The following is a 22,240-nucleotide window of genomic DNA, read 5'->3' as shown; positions in this document are numbered from 1 at the left end:
TCAGATGCCCTTATAAACTATGTTGTCGATGATGCTATGCAAATCATGTGCAAATGGTGCATTCGTTAGGCTATCGGAGTAGTTACAGGCAATGATAAACATTCATAATAAAGGTTTTTGGGTTAGATCGCGTTATTTACAAATGTGCCGTAACCCTCCACCACCCGACACGGCCAAACAGTAAAAAATGTGTCACGTTTATAAAGGACAAATAGTTCACTACTTTAGCCCACCGGTGTGTTGAAGAGTGAATCAACATCATTAAAAAATTTGAGTACGACGTTTCGTTTGTAATTACATCCAGCATCATCGGGCAATGTTGCCAGAATGGTGAGGCCCTCCACTTGCTCCCGGTCTTAAATAGAGCAGCATGGTGACGTCATATTTAACCCGATCTGATGCAGGTTTATGACACAATAATAAATAACGTGATCTCACCCAAAAACCTTTATTATGAATAATATTGGTCGCGAAAGCCTACGTGTTAAATGATAAACATTGTAAAACAACAGGACGGTACATTTTTGGAGAAAAAAATCAATTCATGAAAAAAATCAATTCATGATTTTTTTTTATCATACCCCACCCCCCTCCCCCCATGGAAATTGTGACAATTTAACTAAGCAATGGGGAACAGAGTGTGTGTGTGTGTGGGGGGGGGGGAGGGTGAATCAATACAATACCTAATAACCAGGGTGCAGCCGCTCACGCATGTTAATCTTTACCGGTTGAATTTCAGCAACAACCCAAGACGAGGAGGGGTGCCCAGGTCTTGATATTCAAGAGCCAGCGCGTGTTCTTACAGCGTAACGAGGACGACTGCCATGAAGTAAAATTAAAAGGCAAATGGTGACGACAGCGTCAAGTCGCCGGCCTGGAGACACGGTGAAACGGCGATGCCACTGTTTTGCCGTTCCACCCAAAACGCAACATATTTTGGGCTCTCACGCGAAGGATTAAGCCCTTGAGAAAAATATCGCCGTTATGCGAATGCCCGTCGTCACCACCGCGAACCGAGGGCACGAGGATCGTCCGCCACGCAGCAATAATCGGGCGCGATTTATTTATTTATTTACTCGCTCGCTCGCTCGCCTTCCTACCGACGCATTTGCGAATCATTTTGAGATGCCACGTTGGGCAGTGGTGCACAAGCACAATGAATGAAAGTAGAAACAAAATCAACAAATCCCTCAATACCACCGTGGCCTTAAAAGGAAAAAAAAAACGTGTAACAGGTGACGTTTCGGGCAAATGGTCCTCGTTCAGAGCACTATATTTATGAGCTTTTCATGAGCTTGCTTATTTATGAGCTTGCTTCCTGTCAAACTAGTATCTTGTTTAACACAATGTATTTACAATTGTGCCATTAACACCATGACGGAAGGGCGAGGCATCAATTGAGATAAATTAATTTTACCCGGTGTGCCATAGAATCGCCCCGTGGAAGTAGATAGCACGGAACTACTTTTGAAATCCATTGGGGGTGACCATTTCTCTTTACCCACACACACGAGGTGGCGCTGACCTTTCTCACATATCCTGCTACAAAGAGAACGCTTGGCCCATGGCATTTAAACTAAATATAATTCTCAGAGCTAGGATGTATCGAAATGAAGCAATGACTTTCTTTGCGTGCAGCAACTGGCTTATCAGACTGAGACCATCAACCCCGTTACGCCTGAGAATCTGGGTTTAACCACGGCCCGATTGAAACCCAGATTCGAAGAAAAATCTCAGCAGTGTCACTTCAGTGCTCCGACGCCTAAACTTCCCCGGCCTTCCCACTCAAAGTGAACCTCGCAAGTTCAATATATTCTTTCAGCTGTACATTTCACGACAATGTTAACGCCACAACGGCTTGCATTGTCGATCGCCGACAGTCCCCGGAGCGGGCAAAGGAACGGAGCACGGAGCTCATTATATCTCTGCGGAAAAAAATACAAATCTTGACAGAGCCACGGAGCGAGCCTTCAGTGATTCTCCCGACCGCGACGCCACCCAGGACCTTGGCCGCTGTCCCCGCTGTGCAGTCCACACGTGCAGGGCCACGTGTGAGGGCGAGTGAGCGAGTGAGCGGGCGAGTGAGCGGGCGAGTGAGCAAGTGAGCGGGCGAGTGAGCAAGTGGGCGAGCGAGCGAGCGTGCACATGAGAACAAACAGATGTGCGTGCATGCAGGGAACGAGCGAGCGAGCAAGTGAGTGCGAATGCGAGTTCCGGTGAGCGTGTGTGCACGTGAGTGAGTGAGTGAGCGAGCGAGCGAGCGTGCGCATGAGAACAAGCAGCTTGAGCGTGCGCGCAGGAGCCGAGCGAGTGAAAACGTGAGCTCAAGTGAGCGTGTGCGCACACGAGTGAGCGAGTGAACAATTTAATGAGCGCGTCATGGCGAATGTGCGAACGAGAGCGCGAGCACACGTGAAAGTGAGTGAGCGAGTACGCAAGCTGGGGAGCGTGCGTTGCCACCCCCTTCTCACCCCCCTTCTCGTACCGTGCGCTCCATCTGCTCGCGCTGCGCGATGGAGATGGGCGCCTCCCCGGGGCCACTGTCCACCTCGCCCTGCAGCGCCGTGCGCGTCTTGGTGACGGCGCCCGACAGCGGGTCCAGCATCACGTACTTCTTGTACCTGGCGCCACGATGCGGCGGGACGAATGGGACGCACGAGATGAACAATCCGTGCACGATTCCGTCTCTTTCATTTTTTTTAGTTTGATTATTTTTTTCTGGAGTTTGAGTTTACGTGATAAAAATTTTTTTTTGCATTATGGATGATCCCATTTAGCCAAACTCCTGGCTATTCTATAACCGAGATGTGTGGTGCGTGAACACTGTAACAACAGAAACAAAAGACAAAAGCATCAATGTTGCAGGGAGCGAGTACAGGGTCCTTTAAGGGGGATATTGCACAACTCACGAGGTACAGTAGAACCTCAGAGATCGAACGCACCAGAACTCGAACAAATCGGTGTTCGAAACGTATTTCCCAACATTTTTTTGCCCCGGAAACCGAACGAAATTCGGAGGTCGAACGGGGCAATCGCGCCTTGAAAGAACCTGTTCACGGCTGAGACGCGTGGTGGCAGCAGCATGCATGACGCTTGCCCAGACAAAGGTTTTACCACCTCCCCCTCCTCACCACCTTCCACTCAAGCCATAAACTCTCCTTACTACAGGTAAAGTGAAGTTCAATGTTCATTTATTTCATTTTTTCCATCAATTTATTCATTTATTCCATTTATTTATTCATTGTGTTTGTTGTTTTTTTTTGTATGATTTTATGCATGCAATTACTGTAAAATTCGAGTAAAAACGCTTTACAATGAAATATTTATTTTGTCTATCTAAGGGGAGGGCCTTCTTCAGCACTTCCTCTGGGCACAAATGAATTCGGGAAAAACCTGGCCAATTATATTCGGCGGGAGGGCCATGCTGCTGTCACTTTTACCAACTACAGTAAAACCTTGGATTGCGAGTAACTTGGTCTACGAGTGTTTTGCAAGACCAGCAGTTTTTTTTATTAATTTTAATTCTATAAACAAGCGAGGGTCTTGCAATACGAGTAGTGTACGTATACGCTTTGTCTGCCGAGCGTCACGTGATCACAACTGATAGAACCAATTAATGTCATTTACATGAATTCTCATGGGGAAAATTAATTCGGTGTTCGAACAAATCGGTGTTCGAATGGCCTTCTGGAACGAATTAAGTTCGATCTCCGGGGTACCACTGTACTTGACTTTTCTAAATGAACCGCACCTGAATAAATCAAACCCAGTGCAAATGTAACGTCACGGTACAGGTGCACGCAAATCTCGATATTTTAGTCTAACAGTGACCTACACATTGAGCATTTTCAGAAATAAATAAAATAACATTTCAAATTGCTTCGTACGACAAGATCACCCCGAATGCACCTGATCTCATCAGCTCTTGCAAGCTGAGCAGGTTTGAAGCCTGGCTGTACGTGGATGAAGGACTGCCTGGGTATACCAGACATCGCTTAGGCTGCATGCTGCAATCGATTTGTGAATCTAATCGTGCCTTGAGCTCTGGGCATTACCACTATACGTGCGTGTGTGTGTGTGTGTGGCTTCCCTCTGGGGAGCGGTAGTGTAGGGGTTAGCGCGCGGCGCGGCAAACCCGGCGACCCAAGTTCGATAAACGCTCACGGCCAACACCAGTGAGGATGAACCGAAGTGGTCCTGGGCCTTCCCTAGGTCGACTCAGGCTCAAATGAGTACCTGGTACGGGGTGTAAACATCGCCACACCACACCACACCTTCGCGCGCCGTACCGGCCTTCACAGGTGCTTGCCAAATGCACTTGGCCTACTGTCTGTCAAGGCTATATGGGAGATCTTTGTATATGTTGGTCCCTCTAGCAACCTCCAGTTTCCCACCACACAAAGTCAAACTCTCATCCGTGGAATTGGCCAAACATCGCAATGCAAGATCCTCCTGAAATAAAAATTTTAAGCCTCGTAGAATGCTATGTTGGATAACTAAAGCACATCATTATGATTACAACTGTTTGGTTTTTCATCTTATTATAAGAGGGTGCTTTGTCAGGTGTGGTTAAATGCTTTTGAATTGTTTCATTTCAGGCTTTCCTGGATAATCAAAGGGCATTATTATCACGACTTACAAAATTATACCAGGCACTAAACGTGAAAAATTGAGTCATGACTTTCACGAAAGTCTCTTAAATCTCACAAAAATACCGCACGCAAGTACGTAGCTCTCATTGCCGGGTGAACCAATTATTGCATTGCGGAAGTCTGGCTAAGGAGAGGGCCTTCAGCACTTCCTCTGGGCACAAATGAATTCGGGAAAAACCTGGCCAATTATATTCGGCGGGAGGGCCATGCTGCTGTCACTTTTACCAACTACAGTAAAACCTTGGATTGCGAGTAACTTGGTCTCGCGAGTGTTTTGCAAGACGATAATTTTTTTTAAATACATTTAAATTTGATAAACGAGCGAGGGTCTTGCAATACGAGTAGCGTACGTATACACGCTTTGTCTGCCGAGTGTCACGTGGTCACAACTGATATACGAGTGCTTTGATATACGAGTGCTTTGGATTACAAGCACGTTTCCGGAACGAATCATGCTCGCAATCCAAGGTTTTGCTGTAAATCGCAGGTAACTTTACTTTTGTACGGACCATTTAGTGGAAGTAATGTGGTGTCCGAAGTCGTACGAATCGGCCTACAAAACAACAAGAGACACCCGAGCCGGCCGGACTGACTGGGAATTGAACTCGAGTCATCAGGTTCTTAGTGCAGTGCGCCGACCATGAATAATCGCACGTCTGCGACACGCACGAAAACACAGGTCTCCCATTAAGGCCTTTCACAGACTAGTGGGGGCAAGTGCTGTTAGCAAGAACCAACGAAGGCCAGCATGGCACACGAGCTGGTGAGTGGCCAGCACCACGCCCGGCCGCCTTTGGCTCCCCATTGTTGACGTTCATACCCCTCACCAGATACTCATTTTAGGCTGAATCGACCTAGTGGAGGTCCAGGACCGGCTGTTTAAATACTCGTCCATGGTGTTGACAGTGAGCCGCAATCGAACCCGGGTTGCTATGTTCGTAGCGCAGCTGCGTGCATTGAGACTATTTTGATTATTTTGCTGCTATGTCCAAATGATGGGCCACTTTGTTGAGCTATCATTTATGGCCAGATCGCTTCTGCGGAATAAGTTAATACCTCGGTACGGCTTTTTCTGGTAGAATGGGGATGGTTTAGTTTTATCTGTATGTGTTTGAGTGATTTGTTTACTTTTATTTAACTTGGCACTACTGTCGTGTTTTTATACTGTTTGTTGTTGTAACGTTTTTACCCACCCATCTGTGGAAAAGGAGATTCACAGCTCATCGGATTCCTCCAGTAACACATACACATTTGGATAAAATAAAAAAACATTATGAACCACTACGCCTTGGCTCCCCATACACTCGCGGACACGCACGCACGCACGATCGTACGCGCGCGCGAGCGAGCGAGCGGCTGGCGTACGTACGGGTTCTCAGCAGTGCTGAAGAGCAGCAGGGAGCTGATGGAGTTGATGTTGCGTGGGAGACCTCCCAGCCCCTCCTCGGCCTCTTCGTCGCCTTGCCGTCGCCTGCGGCTCACGCCCACGTGGTACATCTGAAGCTTCTCCTGCATGGGAGGGCGTGATGGGGAGGAGGGCGGAGGGGGGGGCACAGCAGTGAGTGAAGCTCAAAAACATGGACAACCCCGAAGGATCACGATGACGGCATCGCGGTGGCTAGTGGCGACGAGGGCGGAGCTCACACAAGTGAACGTCGTAGGTGTGCACGGGAGGGCGTCACCCACACGCAGAACGGCGACAACATAATTTTCCGCACTTTTGAGGCATAAGCAATTAGGAAATAACACCTACTACCCAGGAACAACATTTTTTGTTTGTTACACAGTGTTATAACAATACAGTAAAGCCTTGGATTGCGAGCATAATTCGTTCCGGAAACGTGTTTGTAATCCAAAGCACTCGTATATCAGTTGTGATCACGTGACGCTCGGCAGACAAAGCGTGTAGACGTACACTGCTCGTATTGCAAGACCCTCGCTCGTTTATCAAATTAATATTTATTTAAAAATTTTGCTCGTCTTGCAAAACACTCGCAGACCAAGTTACTCGCAATCCAAGGTTTTACTGTAATGCTGGCGAAATATGGAAACTATTATGGAAATTTGTGTTTTAATTGCAATCAGTATGCACACTAAACAAATTGTCTTATAAAAAGATTACATGATGGGAAATTAGCAGTGATGAATGTTATTCAGTTGAAAAATAATATGCATCCATACTAAACCCACGAACATTAACGCAGTTATAATGCAATCAGTGTATTTTCCATCAGAAAAATCATGCCCTTAAAAAAATGCAATGATAAAACCCTGACGTGCAACTCATCTTCACCGGAACACAATACAGCATCTCAAATAAACTCCCCGAGCGAAACAAAGACTCGACAAATATTCCCTGTGTGGCCTTTAACAGAGAGTTGGTGCAATTTAGCTGTTAGCGAGCGCCTATTACCCCCGGCACTGATACAAGGGGGGGGGGGGTGGGGAGGGGTGGGGGCTGGCCAGCGCCACAATCGGCCGCCTTTGTCTCCCCGGTGCTGAGTTTACACACCGTGCCAGGTACTCATTCAAGGCCGAGTCGACCTAGGCGAGGCCCACTACCAGTTCAGACGATCGTCACCGGTGTTGGCCGTGAGCGGGAATCGAGCCCGGGTCGTCGTGTTCGCAGCAGCAAGCTCCAATAAAACAAAGCACGCACACGCGTGTACACGCGTACACGCGTACACGATCAGGGTGCCTGCTCACAAATTGTGGCAAGTACACTCATGGTGTTGGGGTGCGTAGGCCGGGTGTGTAATTGCGCGTGCTTATGCGCGCGTTTCCTACGCGCGGTGGCGCAGCGTGTGGCGCGCTGCGCCGCCAACCGGGCAAGCCGAGTTCAATTCCCGCTCGTGGCCAATAACGGCGACGAGTCAGTTTAACACGGATCGGTTTAACACGCATCGGTTTAACACGAATCGGTTTAACACGAATCAGTTTAACACGGATCAGTTTAACACGGCGACGAATCAGTTTAACACGGATCAGTTTAACACGAATCAGTTTAACACGGATCGGTTTAACACGGATCGGTTTAACACGAATCAGTTTAACACGGATCGGTTTAACACGAATCGGTTTAACACGAATCAGTTTAACACGCATCGGTTTAACACGAATCGGTTTAACACGGATCGGTTTAACACGAATCAGTTTAACACGAATCAGTTTAACACGAATCGGTTTAACACGAATCAGTTTAACACGGATCAGTTTAACACGAATCAGTTTAGCACGGCGACGAATCAGTTTAACACCCAGCCTCAAATGGGCGCTTGGTGCGATGTGTTAAATGGGTGATTGGTGTGATGTGTTAAATGGGCGCTTGGTGCGATGTGTTAAATGGGTGCTTGGTGCGATGTGTTAAATGGGTGCTAGGTGCGATGTGTTAAATGGGTGCTAGGTGCGATGTGTTAAATGGGTGATTGGTGCGATGTGTTAAATGGGCGCTTGGTGCGATGTGTTAAATGGGTGATTGGTGCGATGTGTTAAATGGGTGATTGGTGTGATGTGTTAAATGGGTGATTGGTGCGATGTGTTAAATGGGTGCTAGGTGCGATGTGTTAAATGGGTGCTAGGTGCGATGTGTTAAATGGGTGATTGGTGTGATGTGTTAAATGGGCGCTTGGTGCGATGTGTTAAATGGGTGCTTGGTGCGATGTGTTAAATGGGTGCTAGGTGCGATGTGTTAAATGGGTGCTAGGTGCGATGTGTTAAATGGGTGCTTGGTGTGATGTGTTAAATGGGTGATTGGTGCGATGTGTTAAATGGGTGCTAGGTGTGATGTGTTAAATGGGTGATTGGTGCGATGTGTTAAATGGGTGCTAGGTGCGATGTGTTAAATGGGTGCTAGGTGCGATGTGTTAAATGGGTGATTGGTGTGATGTGTTAAATGGGCGCTTGGTGCGATGTGTTAAATGGGTGCTTGGTGCGATGTGTTAAATGGGTGCTAGGTGCGATGTGTTAAATGGGTGCTAGGTGCGATGTGTTAAATGGGTGCTTGGTGCGATGTGTTAAATGGGTGCTAGGTGCGATGTGTTAAATGGGTGCTAGGTGCGATGTGTTAAATGGGTGATTGGTGCGATGTGTTAAATGGGTGATTGGTGCGATGTGTTAAATGGGTGATTGGTGTGATGTGTTAAATGGGTGATTGGTGCGATGTGTTAAATGGGTGCTAGGTGCGATGTGTTAAATGGGTGCTAGGTGCGATGTGTTAAATGGGTGATTGGTGTGATGTGTTAAATGGGCGCTTGGTGCGATGTGTTAAATGGGCGCTTGGTGCGATGTGTTAAATGGGTGCTAGGTGCGATGTGTTAAATGGGTGCTAGGTGCGATGTGTTAAATGAGTGATTGGTGTGATGTGTTAAATGGGCGCTTGGTGCGATGTGTTAAATGGGTGCTTGGTGCGATGTGTTAAATGGGCGCTTGGTGTGATGTGTTAAATGGGTGCTAGGTGTGATGTGTTAAATGGGTGCTAGGTGTGATGTATTAAATGGGTGCTAGGTGTGATGTGTTAAATGGGTGATTGGTGCGATGTGTTAAATGGGTGATTGGTGCGATGTGTTAAATGGGTGCTTGGTGCGATGTGTTAAATGGGTGATTGGTGCGATGTGTTAAATGGGTGCTTGGTGCGATGTGTTAAATGGGTGCTAGGTGCGATGTGTTAAATGGGTGCTAGGTGCGATGTGTTAAATGAGTGATTGGTGCGATGTGTTAAATGGGCGCTTGGTGCGATGTGTTAAATGGGTGATTGGTGCGATGTGTTAAATGGGTGATTGGTGTGATGTGTTAAATGGGTGATTGGTGCGATGTGTTAAATGGGTGCTAGGTGCGATGTGTTAAATGGGTGCTAGGTGCGATGTGTTAAATGGGTGATTGGTGTGATGTGTTAAATGGGCGCTTGGTGCGATGTGTTAAATGGGTGCTTGGTGCGATGTGTTAAATGGGTGCTAGGTGCGATGTGTTAAATGGGTGCTAGGTGCGATGTGTTAAATGGGTGATTGGTGTGATGTGTTAAATGGGCGCTTGGTGCGATGTGTTAAATGGGTGCTTGGTGCGATGTGTTAAATGGGTGCTTGGTGTGATGTGTTAAATGGGTGCTAGGTGTGATGTATTAAATGGGTGCTAGGTGTGATGTGTTAAATGGGTGATTGGTGCGATGTGTTAAATGGGTGATTGGTGCGATGTGTTAAATGGGTGCTTGGTGCGATGTGTTAAATGGGTGATTGGTGCGATGTGTTAAATGGGTACCTGGTGCGATGTGTTAAATGGGTACTTGGTGCGATGTGTTAAATGGGTGATTGGTGTGATGTGTCAAATGGGTGCTAGGTGTGATGTGTTAAATGAGCGCTTGGCGCGATGTGTAAAACAGAGCAGTACGTTATTATATTCATGTTATTATTTAACCCAGGAAAGTCTCATCGAGTCTCAAGGGTCCTGCCAATGTTGTGCACTAGAGGGCGATGTTGCTGCTGCTGCTGCGTAATTCCAATCGAGTAATCTGCAGGTAACTTTTCAGCATTGAGAGACGTACGGCCGACGCCAGTTACATTGTATATATTTGCTTTTATAACTACAACCCAGAGGGCCCACACGTGGCAGCGCACGGCGACGCGCGCAGCCGTAGGAGTGCTCGATGCCATCCCGTGCGCACGATCGGTCACGTTCAGGGACAAACCAGTTGCGCGGTGTCCACCCACACACAGATCAGCTGATGACTATGCATCAGCCCATGTGGTTTGGGATGCCACTTAATCCCTGCTGTGAATTTGATGCAGGCCACGGTTAACGATGCTCCCCCCCCCCCGCCCCACCCCGCACAGTTACTTATTAAATAAAGGACACGGCACGGCATCCCCACGCGTCTCGGGCCGTGTGAGCTGGAGTCCACACCAAGTGTGGTGCCTTGCCCCCATCCCGTAATACCCTACAGCAGGCTGTTGGGGCTAGGGGCTGCTAGCCAACGCCTCTCGAGGCCTGGAACGGCGCGCGTGGCGGGTGGCGTTGGTCACAGCCTTTCCGTGCGTTTAGTTTGTCGCAGCCATCACTTGGAACGTCGCCCGCATCGAACTCGGGGACCCGCCGGGGTTCATGGGGCGGCGGTGGCGTACCGGATAGAGTACTGCGCTTCCTCCTGCCCCCCAACAAGCTATACACAACAGCAGAGGGGCTCTTCTCACGACAGATTTCACAACTCACGGAAATAACCACATCGACATGCTGCAATGCAATGGGCGGGTCTCTCACGGTTCTGTGCAAATAGCGGGGGGGGCGATTGAATGGAGGTTGGGGCGGGAGGGTTCTGGACTTTTGTTTCAGATCAGAAGGGTTGTCGGGTGAAATGCTACACAGGGCCTGAAGGAGACGAGACCACACATCGGCGGTGAGCGGCATTCGAATCGAACTTGGTGAACCTTTTGTTCGCAAACACTGCCTTCATGAAATATATTACCCGTGAAGTCTGGTCATGGACAAAGGTGGCCGCGCGTCATGACGGTCTTCATAGGCGCTAACAAACGTCGACAGGGTACATGGGGAATCTGTGTGTGCGAGCGCGTGTGCCAAGGAGGAGTGGTGGCACAGCGGTTAGCACGCTGCTCTGTGAACCGAGCAACCCAAGTGCGGTTCCCGAGAGATATCCGAACCGGTCTTGTTCCCCCCCCCCCCACCCTCTAGGTCGACTCGGCCTTAAATGAGTACCTTGCAAGTGGGGTGTGTTAACATCATCATTGGGCAGGCGAAGGCGACCGAGCTCGACCAGCCCAGCGGGGGGCGCCATGCGGCGCTATCACTTTGCTCGCTAACAGCGCTTGCCCCAACAGCCTGTGGAGCTCACACGGGGGCGAAAACTACTTCGCATTTGTCTTTGCACAGTACACTGAACGTTCCGCACACAATGGCGAGATGTTATCTAACCTCGCCTGGTATACAGGCGGTCGTGGGTTCAATCGCGACACCCCTGACGCCCGCCGTATAATTGGAGTTTGCGTGCATCTCTGACCCCTGGTCGCGTGGATCTTTCCCCGTGTCCTCCGACCGCGTCTAGAATCAACGTGCGTTCAGAGCGTGTGGCTGCAATAAATGTCCACGTGATGAGCCACTTCCAATTCGTCGACCTATCATTTGTGGCCAGGTCGCTTCTGAAAAACACGTTACATAAGCTCGGTCGGCCTTACCTAGTAAAATGAAAAAAGTTAACTTTAGCTGAGTTTCACACACACAGACAATCACTCTCACACTGGAAGGTGAATAGATTAAAAAAAAAAAACGTGCTCGCACAGGTGGGCAGTAAAAGCACGAGAGCACGGCGCAGTTTGGTTTCACACACAGACACCGAGTCTCGTACGGCGAAGGTGAACAGAGAGGCAACGTGCTCACGGCACGTGGGAAGTCCAAGTACGAGTGGATGAAGGTCTCGCGAGCCGCAAAGGCCCCCACTCTGGGAGGATGCTTATCAAAGTCGAGCGGGGGGGGGGGGGGGGCTGTCCGAAGCGTGATGGGGTTAAATACACACGCACGGAATACGACTGCGATGTCGGAGGGAACGCACACGGGGCATGATCGGGCGGGGTGGGTGGGTGGGTGAGAAGGGGATACGTGGCACCGGAGCTAAGCCCGACCCGATCTCTACTCTTTCTCTAAACGCCTGGGAGCTGTGGACAGCGCCTCGCTCTCGGAGCGCTCGCTCCCGGCCTAAACCGCGGATCAATCGCTTTGTTGTGCGTTGGGGGGGGAGGGGGGCGGCGGAGGCGCGGAGATGGGGTGGGTGGGTTTATTTATTTATTTATTTTCTCCAGGGCCACCGCAATTCGTCCCAGGTTACAAAATCTGTCAAAGCAGAACAAATTCGCGGCAGGGCGGGGGGGGGGAGGGGAGCTCTCTCGACTCGCACGGCGGTGCGTGACGCTTCGTTCCGACGGGAGCTTTGCGGAGGAGAAATGCAACTACCTTTCCTCTGTGCAGGGGCTCCGGGGGTGGCGGTAGCGGTGGCGTAGAGAGGAATTAAATAAATAAACAACCTCCCCCAGACCATCCTTGCAAAAACCAATGTGCCGCTTGGCTTCACCGCTGTGGGGACTGGCGGGGGTTGATGCATCCTGCCAAGGAGCGGCTCCATCCGAAGCGGCTTTCTGGATCCACTGCGCCGCGGACGGGCAACACAATTTGAAGCCTTTCTGGTCAACTGGCTACCCAATCCCGCCGCCATTCCCCCCCCGCCCCCCCCTTCCACTATCACGGGCGCCTTCCTGCCTTTGATTAATAAGGGGAGTGGGGGGGGGGGGGCTCGGTGGTAGGGCGAGCGGCTCGCGATCGTAATGTCGCGGAGTTCAAATCCTGGTTGGGGTGTCGACTGGGCACCGTCGTTCCTCCGTTGTTTGTTTTTGGTCGCCGATGAGAAATGTTTCCCCGCGGTGAGCCACTCCGTCGAGCTGTCGTTAGTGACAGCCAGGTGGCTTCTGAAAAAGAGCGACACAGCTCAGTGGGGCCTTACACCTGATGAAATAAAAACAAAACTGTTTTAGTTATATTCTTGGTTCTTTCGGTAAAGTCACGCAGAAGGGAAAGAATAAAATAAATAGCACTTTTGCGGGGAAGTCAACAGCAGTTGCCTTTCGACGCGCTCGCCCCCGCACACCCCCCCCCCACCCCTCCCCCAGCCATGTGAATGTGGAATTTCCACCACTGGCTACGTGCTGTAAGCGGGTGATGGGCACAGACGGACATCGCTCCGACTTTGAATAGAGAGGGCGCCCGCGTCAAGGCACGCGAGAACGTTTAACGTCCGTCGCTCCAAGTCCCTGTGAATTTGATTCCTCGTGCCCGTCGCTCAATTGGGAGACCAGCTATGTCATCATCATCATCATCGTCAAAGTCATCGCCAGAGGCCATCATCTATCCGCTGCTGGATGAAGGCCTCCCCAAGCTGTCGCCGATCTCTTTTTTGGCGCTGCGGTGCGGCAATGCACCACAAGCTTCACGCACATTTCATTCTCAAAACAATTGAAAAAATGCCGCTGCAATGTTGGGCAGGCAGAAACAATTTCAGTTGTAAAACTGTACATGTATATTTATAAATGCACGGCCTTAGGGTGCTTTTCTCATTGTTCCACCCGACTCCGATCATTCCAGCCGTGATATTGGTCTAACTTTGTTTAGAAACCGACAAAAGCCAACAAAAATCCACGTGCCAGGAAACGACCTACGTAAGGTGACTCCACAGAACTACTGCCGAGTTCTCTTCAACTGCCTCCTATCTACACATGGTACTAGGTGGCGGTGGGCACCTTCTGACGTACCCCAGTTGCAGCGGCGGTTGTCGTACGGTACATTTAAAATATTTCACAATATTTTAAACATGCCAAATTTCATTGTTGGTGTTTCTGGTGTTGTCGTGTGCAAGTCATTGGTGATAAGACTGAGGCCTTCAACTCACTGCACCTGAGGACCCCCTTATCGCCTGGACAGCGCTGTTAGCGAGCACCTATGAAGACCGAAACGGTACACGAGGGGGTGGATGGCCAGCACCACGCCCGGCCGCCTTTGTCTCCCCAGTGGCGATGTCTTTGACATCGGGGAGGCCCAGGACCGATTCCGATAATTGCCACCGGTGTTGGCCGTGAGCGGGAATCCAACTCGGATCGCCAGATTCGTAGCGCAACACACTAACCGCGACACTGCCGCTCTCCACAACATGTTATTTCCTCCCTGAAACCCACACACGCAACCATAGTTTGTGTGTGTGTGTGTATGTGCGTTGGTGGTGTAGCGGTTAGCACGCTGCGCTATGAACCTGGAGACCCGGGTTCGATTCTCGCTCACGGCCAACACCCAGTGACGATTATCTGAACCGGTCCTGGGCCTCCCCGAGGTCGACTCAGCCTCAAAATAAGTACCTGGTGCGGTGTGTAAACATCGCCACTGGGGAGACAAAGGCGGTCGGGCGTGGTGCTGGCCACCCACCCCTTCGTGTACCGTTCCGGCCTTCATAGGTGCTCGCTAACAGCACTTGCCCCTACAGTCTGTTAAGGCTATACGGGGGATCTTTATTTTACGTGCGTTCAAACTCGCACCCTTCGTTTTGCACTCGCGTTTAATCAAAACACCCCGAGTGTTTTGATTCCAATTTCAGAAGCAAAAGCAATTCCCAGCGGGAGTGTGGCTTTGGGCAGAGTTGTAGATTTCACGGGGGAAGGCGGTTAGTAAAAAAAGGCGGTACCACATATGAGGCTTGACAAGTCCAGTGAAATTGCCGCTGAAACTTACTGCGCGTCAGCCATACGCTTCAAAGCAAAGATGCTGAAGCTATAACCGCATTAGAATCACAATCGAATCCCATTCTCTTGCACGTGTCTGCCATGGCAGAAAGCCTTTTTTTAAATCGCCACTCGATTGAACGGCGATAAACCCCTTTCCGAGTCGCATGCAAGTTGCAGGGCGGGCGGGCGTGTTGCGTTCACCGCCGCCAATTCTCGGAACGAGCGAGCTGCCGGCGTTAATTTTATTTAGAGAGGCGCAGCAGCGCCGCTGTTTTTAAAGACATTGTACTCACTGCAGAGAACTGTAGCGGACACGACCGCAGCACTCTACGATTTGCTGGCGCCAAACTGTGCCACACGCCCTCCTGCGGGGTCCATTTACTTCCGATTCCGTTCCGACGACGTACACGGATGCACGTACGTACGGAAAACCGTGTACGTCATCGGAATGGGGAAAGCGTTAATACCACAAAAACTCTGCACCAAGCGGCGATCGCGGGGACCGCTGGGACACGTCGATGCCCCCCCCCCCCCCCCCCGGGTCACACGGATACCGGAGCCGTAGCAGAGGTGCGCGGAGCGTTCACATGTGTTCTCCAGCCGAGCTCGAAGGCCAACGCGACTGGGCACGTGAGTCGGCAGCCTGGAGGTCTTCCCGCTCCGACACTTTGGGGCAAAGTGTCAGCTGACACACCCGGTGTCAGCTGGAAATTTAGATGGGATGGATATTTCGTGGCAGGGATATTTGTGGTTTTGGCATTTCTATTTTTTTTTTTTCACTCAGCCCCGTGGCATTGCACATCGACGGACACGGGGGCCGCGCGGCGCTGGCAGATGATGTGAAAAAGCGCATCCTTCACGTGCGATTTGCATAGCCGGAGCGAGCGCGCGCGTTCCACACCTTCGCCTGCAATTTCACGAGTCGGGCCGACTCTGTCAGCCCACATTTCCTTTGCGAATTGCGGCGGCTTCAACAGCAATGAAGAAATAAATGTTTCTTAGAAACGGAATCGGCATATAAATGTAAAAAAAAAAAATTAAGGGATCGTGTTTTGCCCGGAGCAAAAGTCGGAATGACGACCGCAGTCGGCTCGTTTCTCCTTCGTACGAATGAAAAAAAAGCCTAAGCAAGCGGTGAAGCGTCGTAATTAATGGCGTAACAAAAAATGTGAAATAGATTACAGCCCTTTGTCAATCCACTGCTGGATGAAGGCCTCTCCCAAGCCATGTTGTTTTTTTTTTAAACTATGAAACTATATATTTTTTATTTTACCAGGTAAGGCCCACTAAGCTATACAGCTCTTTTTCAGAAGCGACCTGGCCACAAATGATAGCTCAACGAAGTGGCTTATTTCAAGTGGAAATTTACAGCAGTCAAATACTCGAAAACCTTTGTTCCTAAATGTGGAGGGAAAAACCGGTGGATCCGGACAAAAATCCAAATATCCAGCAGATGTCAGGGTCGAGATCGAACCCACGACATTCTGCATACCAGGCGAGGGAATTAACATCTGGCCAACGGGTTCGATTATTTTTGGGTAAAGACCGGTTCAAATATTATTCACTACCGATAAGAGTCATGGCTGATCAGCACTCCATTCTGATGATACAATCATCATCAATGCAGCATTAATAATTATAAATGTTGTGGATTCACTCTTCAAACACACCGGTGGGCTGAAGAAGCAACTAATTCGCGTTTTGTTAACGTGACACTTTTTTTTACTGATCGGCCGTGTTGGGTGGTGGAGGGTTGCGACACATTTATACTTACGTAGTGGGTTCACGGAGAGAGCGGAGACGACTCGTAGAGGAAACGCGTTTATTCCAATAAACGCTCACAGTAACAGTCACAGCCTTCACTAAGGCAACGGCCCTTTTTTTACCGATTACCTGGGGAGATACGGCCTCCGGACTAGCGTGTCCCAACACGGGGCTACGGCTCTCAGTCCTCCAGCTATGAGTGACCTAGGGGAGGCTACGCTGACCCGACACTCGGACCCGGCCCTTACAAGGACGTCGGGCCGGGGGTTCCCAGGGTCTCACCACTGAGCCCACAGAGTCCCGGCCCTTACAAGGGCAGCGGGGCAAGGGGTCCCAGGGTCCTAGCTAGCTGGTCTTCTGGCTTCGGTCTTTGACAGGCCCCGGCTTTTATACACCTCCCAGGTGTGTCAGCCTCTGGCCACGCCTTCCTTCCAGAGAGTTCCAGGGGGGGTCCCGGGAGATCCTAGGACACCCCGCAGCCCCCTCCTCTTGGGAGGGGTCTCGGGGGATCCCAGGACACCCCGCAGTCCCCTCCTGCTTTGGGGCTGGGGAATGTAGCGACCCACATGCCGGTGCAAGGTACTGCCCCTGATGGGCCTTGTCTCCTACCGCAGGTTAAGTGCACGCAGCCCATTTACAGCGCTACACGTACGCGATCTAACCCAAAAAGCCTTTATTGTGAGCATTAATAATATTGGTCGAAAAAGCTTACGTGTTAAACTGCAAAAACAGTTAATGGTTTTTAAGCGCACTTGGTGTCAACGCTTCAACCCGTTACTCCACTTCACACGATGCGATACAACGTAGTTGTCTTCTACGGGGGAGGGGGGGGTGCTGGTAAACTTCCGCTGCAAACAGACGGCGTTTGAATAACTTCAAAAGTGAGGATGTTGGCGACTTGTTTTTTTTCCTTACAACGACTTTCTAATGGGTGTGATGTAACTGTAGTGACATAGAATTGGTCACTAAGTACCACAGCGCTGGCTGCTGGCAGGGAAGGGGATCTGCAGCTTGTAACAGCCCTGACTGACAGCAGGTCACGTGATGGACCAGAGGGGGATGGAGGGGAAAGGTTACGGAAGAGACACGTCGAGAGCCCGCTAGTAGGTTCCAGAAGGGGGGGCGTGGCCGGGGGCGGAGCCAGGCCACGCTGACACAGTATAAGAGGGGCCCCCGGGAGGGGACCGCGGGGCTGTCGTTTGGAGTGGGATCCCCGTTGTCGTCGTTGTTGCTGAAGCTCGTCGCCATCGCCGCTGTCGCCTCCACTGCTAAGCGTAGTTGGCCGTCTCGGCTCAGCGCCGTCAGTGTCAGACGGCTAGCGTTTGTGTGTTGGCTAGCGACCAGTGTAGAGTTGTGTATAAGCGAGTGACAGAGAGCGTGTGACAGCGTCGGGTGCGTCTTGTATAAAGCGTACAGAAGTGTGCTCGGTGGTTAATTAGAGAATTGCCCCCAAGAAGTTACGTCTCCAAGTCAGTCACTACGTAACGACGGATAACAAAACAAAACACACAAGGGCAATAGAACAACAGGAGGGAATAAAATATAATGACGTTAACAACAAAAGGAGCAAAACATTGTAGGAAATAATATTTCACCGCTAATGCGCGCGACAATGACTGCCCCGAATATCGTTTTCGGCGACGAGATCGGGCTTTTTTTTAAATCCCGTAATGGAAACGCAACCTCCGCTGGTGGAATGCGCCGCGGCGAAAGGAGAATGAGAAGAACATTAACGGGATATATATTTTTTTTTGTCTTGACGAGTTCATATTAAGCCGTGGCGAAACACGCCGCGCAGGAGGTGGCATCGCATCCCGCCGCTCGGCAACGGATTCCCCGCGGGGGTCGACCCGTGGCTGCGGATTCGGAGGAAGCGCGCCGCCGCCCTTTGCGCGCCACGCGTCCCCTGAATTGCGCCTGCAGAGGACCGTCCAGGTTGCGGTGCGCCGTGGGGGGGCCCATTGACGCGCAGCATCGTAAAAAAAATGTGTCAATTACCGGAGGAATCCGATGAGCTACGAAGCTCTTTTTTTCACGGATGTCCAGTCGGGGTGGGTCAGAATGATAGAGCAACAACGGTGCAATAGAAAAATAAGACGGCAGGAGCGCAAAGTATAAGGCCGAAGCTTGCTGAGGATGGTACCGCCGACTCCTTCGTAAAGCAGGCATTTGATTGCGACGGGCGGTGAAATGCCCACGCCCACCCCTCCTGAAAAAATTTAATGTTGGAATTGTTTTGTTTGCTTCCATAGCCGTAGCAGCGCGTTGGTCGCTTGTTGCAGATGTTCGCGGTTCAAATCCAGCGGCCCGCCCTGGATTTGAACGTTTTTGTTTGTATGTTGAACTTCGCTCGTCTCGTTTTACGTCCCCTGCCGCCCCGCTCCGCTCTCAATCTCTCCAACGAATCCTAACCGTTCCGCCCTCTCCTTGTGCACAGTCCCCGTTTCCGCTCCTTTTCCCTACTTACCCCCTTGCACCGGGAATAAACTTTCCCCTCCCTGTCTCGTTTCCGCTCCTCCCTCAAGACCCCCAACCCTTTTCTCCCTGGCCCATCCTTCCTTCTATCCCTAGGCACGCCCGTAATTCCGGTACCCATTAACCGCCCTCCCTATACCCCCATCCCTATTCACCATCTCACTTTTAGTTAGCCTAATTGTACCACTCATAACCCTCGTAATGCACCTTGGATAAAAGGGCTATAAAAAAATAAAAGATAACTGTGCTAATCGGAGGTGTGGGGCGGAGGGGAACAAGAAAATAAATTTAAAAAAAAAAATCTGTTTTAAATAAATGAGCTTTCAATCTAGATTTAAAAGTGCATGGCTCTAATGGCTTCCTAATCGTTTTGCTGTTGTAACTTGCTGACCTGCCCATACCGGGCATCTTCACATCCCAACGGACTACCCCTCTCTAGTCTCAATGGAGATTCCCATGACTCTGATCACTGCCGCGGGCGTGTTAACCGTGAAAAATTCCGCATCGTCCGCTTCGCGGTGGACGTTGAAGGCCCGCTGGTGACCGCATTCGCAGGAGGAGGCCGTTGTTGCGTGCTGGCGCCGTGGTCAGAATTTGGCAAAATTTTGGAGAGGGGAAAAAAATGTACGCCCGCAAATTACTCAAACGGGCTTATGCACGGCAATCATCGCGCCCTACTGCTGAAACTTGGCAGGGCCTTTCTGATAAAGAGTCAGAAGACTAAGTGAGCCTTTATTGGGGAATTGGACGTGATAATAATTACTATAATACCCATTAAGCATGCCTATTTTCACGTAATGCAACCGAAAGTAAGCCTAGACAATCGGAGTAAGAAATTGTATTACTTCTCTTGTGTAGCTGACTGCATTTGCATTGAAGGCTTATATTGGGTGAACTGCAGGGGCAGAAAGTTTAAGCAATCCTTATTAACGCTGAGAGTACAGCAAAGGAGATAAGGATACAATAAACATATGGCATGCACTTACAATGTTACGGGAAATTCAAATGACGATAATGGTCGCATCGTGACGTTAGCTATGATATCGTCTCTTAGAAGTGCAATGGAATGCATCTAAGAGGGCATCCACAAAGGACATGCAAGAAGCGGCGGCATCTTGGGAAGGCCATCCACCCGGCAGTGGATCGATCACGGCTCAAGACGATGACGACGACGATGATGACGATCGTGTTACGAGAAATTACATCCGAGAGGTATCGGTTGCCTGAACTTTGGAGCGGAGACGCCGTGGTTGCTCTAGCGAAGCGCGCCCGACGAAGAAGCACACTCGTCAATTTACACCGGAGAGTCTAAACGCACACACCAGGGGCTTCCAATTCAACTTTTGCTTCGTGAGATTAATGCGTTTTTTTTTTGTTTTCACTTATTCCCCAATTTAACGTGTTTATCGCGGACAAATCGAGGAGCCCACCGCGTTTCTCGCCAAGCCATTAGGGAGCATTCAGGCGCCGTCAGAATTTTTTTTGTTTTATTTAATCAAACCGCCAAAGTATGCGTTGTTTTCTTTTTCTTCTTCAGCTAAATCGGCGGTTAAGGAACGAGAGTAGAGGACAAAGGTACGGCGGGGCATTAACACACAACAAATAGGCACAAATGAATAAGTTAAAAAAAAAGAAAAACACGAAAAGAACACAACGTTGAATAAATCAGATTTCGGAGCGCGGCATTGTCCGCTCGCACCCCAACGAGGCCGGTGAATAAAATCTGAGCGCAACGGCCTTCGACACGAACGCTACCATGCGAACGTGGCCGGCCGCTTTGTATACGCGCGCGCATTGTTGGGGACGGGAGCGGCGGTTAACGCGGTGCGATTCACGAATGCGGCGGCCCAAGTTCGGTTCCCAGCTACGGCTGATGCGAGTGGCTGTCGACTTATCAACCAGGTCCTGCTTCACCACCCACCTCCCCTTCACCATCAACCAGTCCTCGGTGAAGTTACGGTTAAACGTGGCAAGGAAAGGCCTTCATTAGCCAAGGGCGGTGGGTGGCTATGCGCATGGCTGCCTGTAATCCAGTACTGCGGAGGGTAGCAACGAGGGTTGGTGGACCACCACACAAAGACAAAGATCCCCCGCATAGCCTGAACAGACTGTTGGGACAAGTGCTGTCAGCGAGCACCTATGAAGGCCGGAACGGTACACGAGGGAGTGGGTGGCCAGCACCACGCCCGACCGCCTTTGTCTCCCCAGTAGCAATGTTTACACATAGCACCAGGCACTCATTTGAGGCTGAGTCGACCTAGCGGAGGCCCAGGACCGGTTCAGATTATCGTCACCGGTGTTGGCCGTGACCGGAAATCGAACCCGGGTCATCAGGTTCGTAGCGAAGCGCGCTAACCGCGACACTACCGCTCCTCACATACACACACACACGTTGTTGTGAAACTCCCTTCCTGTGGACATCGAGGAGGTGCCAAATACCCCTGGCTCGCCAGGAGAATGCAGCACAGCAAAAATGTCGACTCCACCTGTTCAGCCTCTACGGGATCGAGCGTTTCCCCCTTACACGCGTGGGTTTTCTCCGGGTGCTCCGGTTTCCTTCCACATGTGAACACTCATTACGTTGGCCGATAGCAACCGTCATACGCAGAGAACCGCAGAGCTCGGGCAACTGTTGACACCGTCTCACCGCGTGGCTGCTGCTGCTGCTCCCTTCGTGCCGGTTTGAGGTTCAACCTCGCGCCTCTGAGCCGTCGCTTTCTGTCCGTTTACGAGAGAGAGAGCGACCACTCTGTGCAGCATGTTACAAACTCTTTGGTTCGATTCGGTAAAGTCGCGTAGGTAAAAAAATAAAACACCAAAAATCACGACGTTTCGGCCACATCGTCGTGATTTTTGTCGTTTTATTTTTTTACCTCCGTGACTTTACCGAATCGAACCAAAGAGTATGGATCCTTGCAGTCACGAAAGCTTCAAATCTAGAAGCATGTTACAAGTCGAAATAATAGCTGTCATCTTTAGCCAACGGTGGAATGGCGTTTAAAATGCAAGCGCGCACATCTGAGAGCTGTGCGCGTATGTGAGCGCCCCGAGGAAAACCAATAAAGTCTGTGAGCCAGCGCAGGTTCGTGGTGC

At 50.4% G+C, this 22,240-nt stretch overlaps 1 protein-coding gene across 1 annotated transcript in view; it reads right to left on the bottom strand.

Moving 5' to 3' along the window:
• Positions 1–22,240, bottom strand: part of WASHC1 (WASH complex subunit 1) — a 111,897-nt gene that overhangs the window by 22,012 nt on the left and 67,645 nt on the right. Inside the window, exons 5-6 of the mRNA XM_032972470.2 lie at positions 6,022–6,161; positions 2,486–2,621 (exon numbers count right to left, since the gene is read on the bottom strand). Coding sequence (XP_032828361.2) covers positions 2,486–2,621; positions 6,022–6,161 — 276 coding nt within the window. The remainder of the gene's footprint in view (positions 1–2,485; positions 2,622–6,021; positions 6,162–22,240) is intronic.

This window comes from Petromyzon marinus, chromosome 48 (assembly GCF_048934315.1).
Source record: "Petromyzon marinus isolate PM22_M1 ecotype Great Lakes invasive population chromosome 48, UKy_Petmar_22M1.pri1.0, whole genome shotgun sequence".
NCBI lineage: Eukaryota > Metazoa > Chordata > Hyperoartia > Petromyzontiformes > Petromyzontidae > Petromyzon > Petromyzon marinus.
This window is presented reverse-complemented; position numbering and strand designations above follow the sequence as displayed.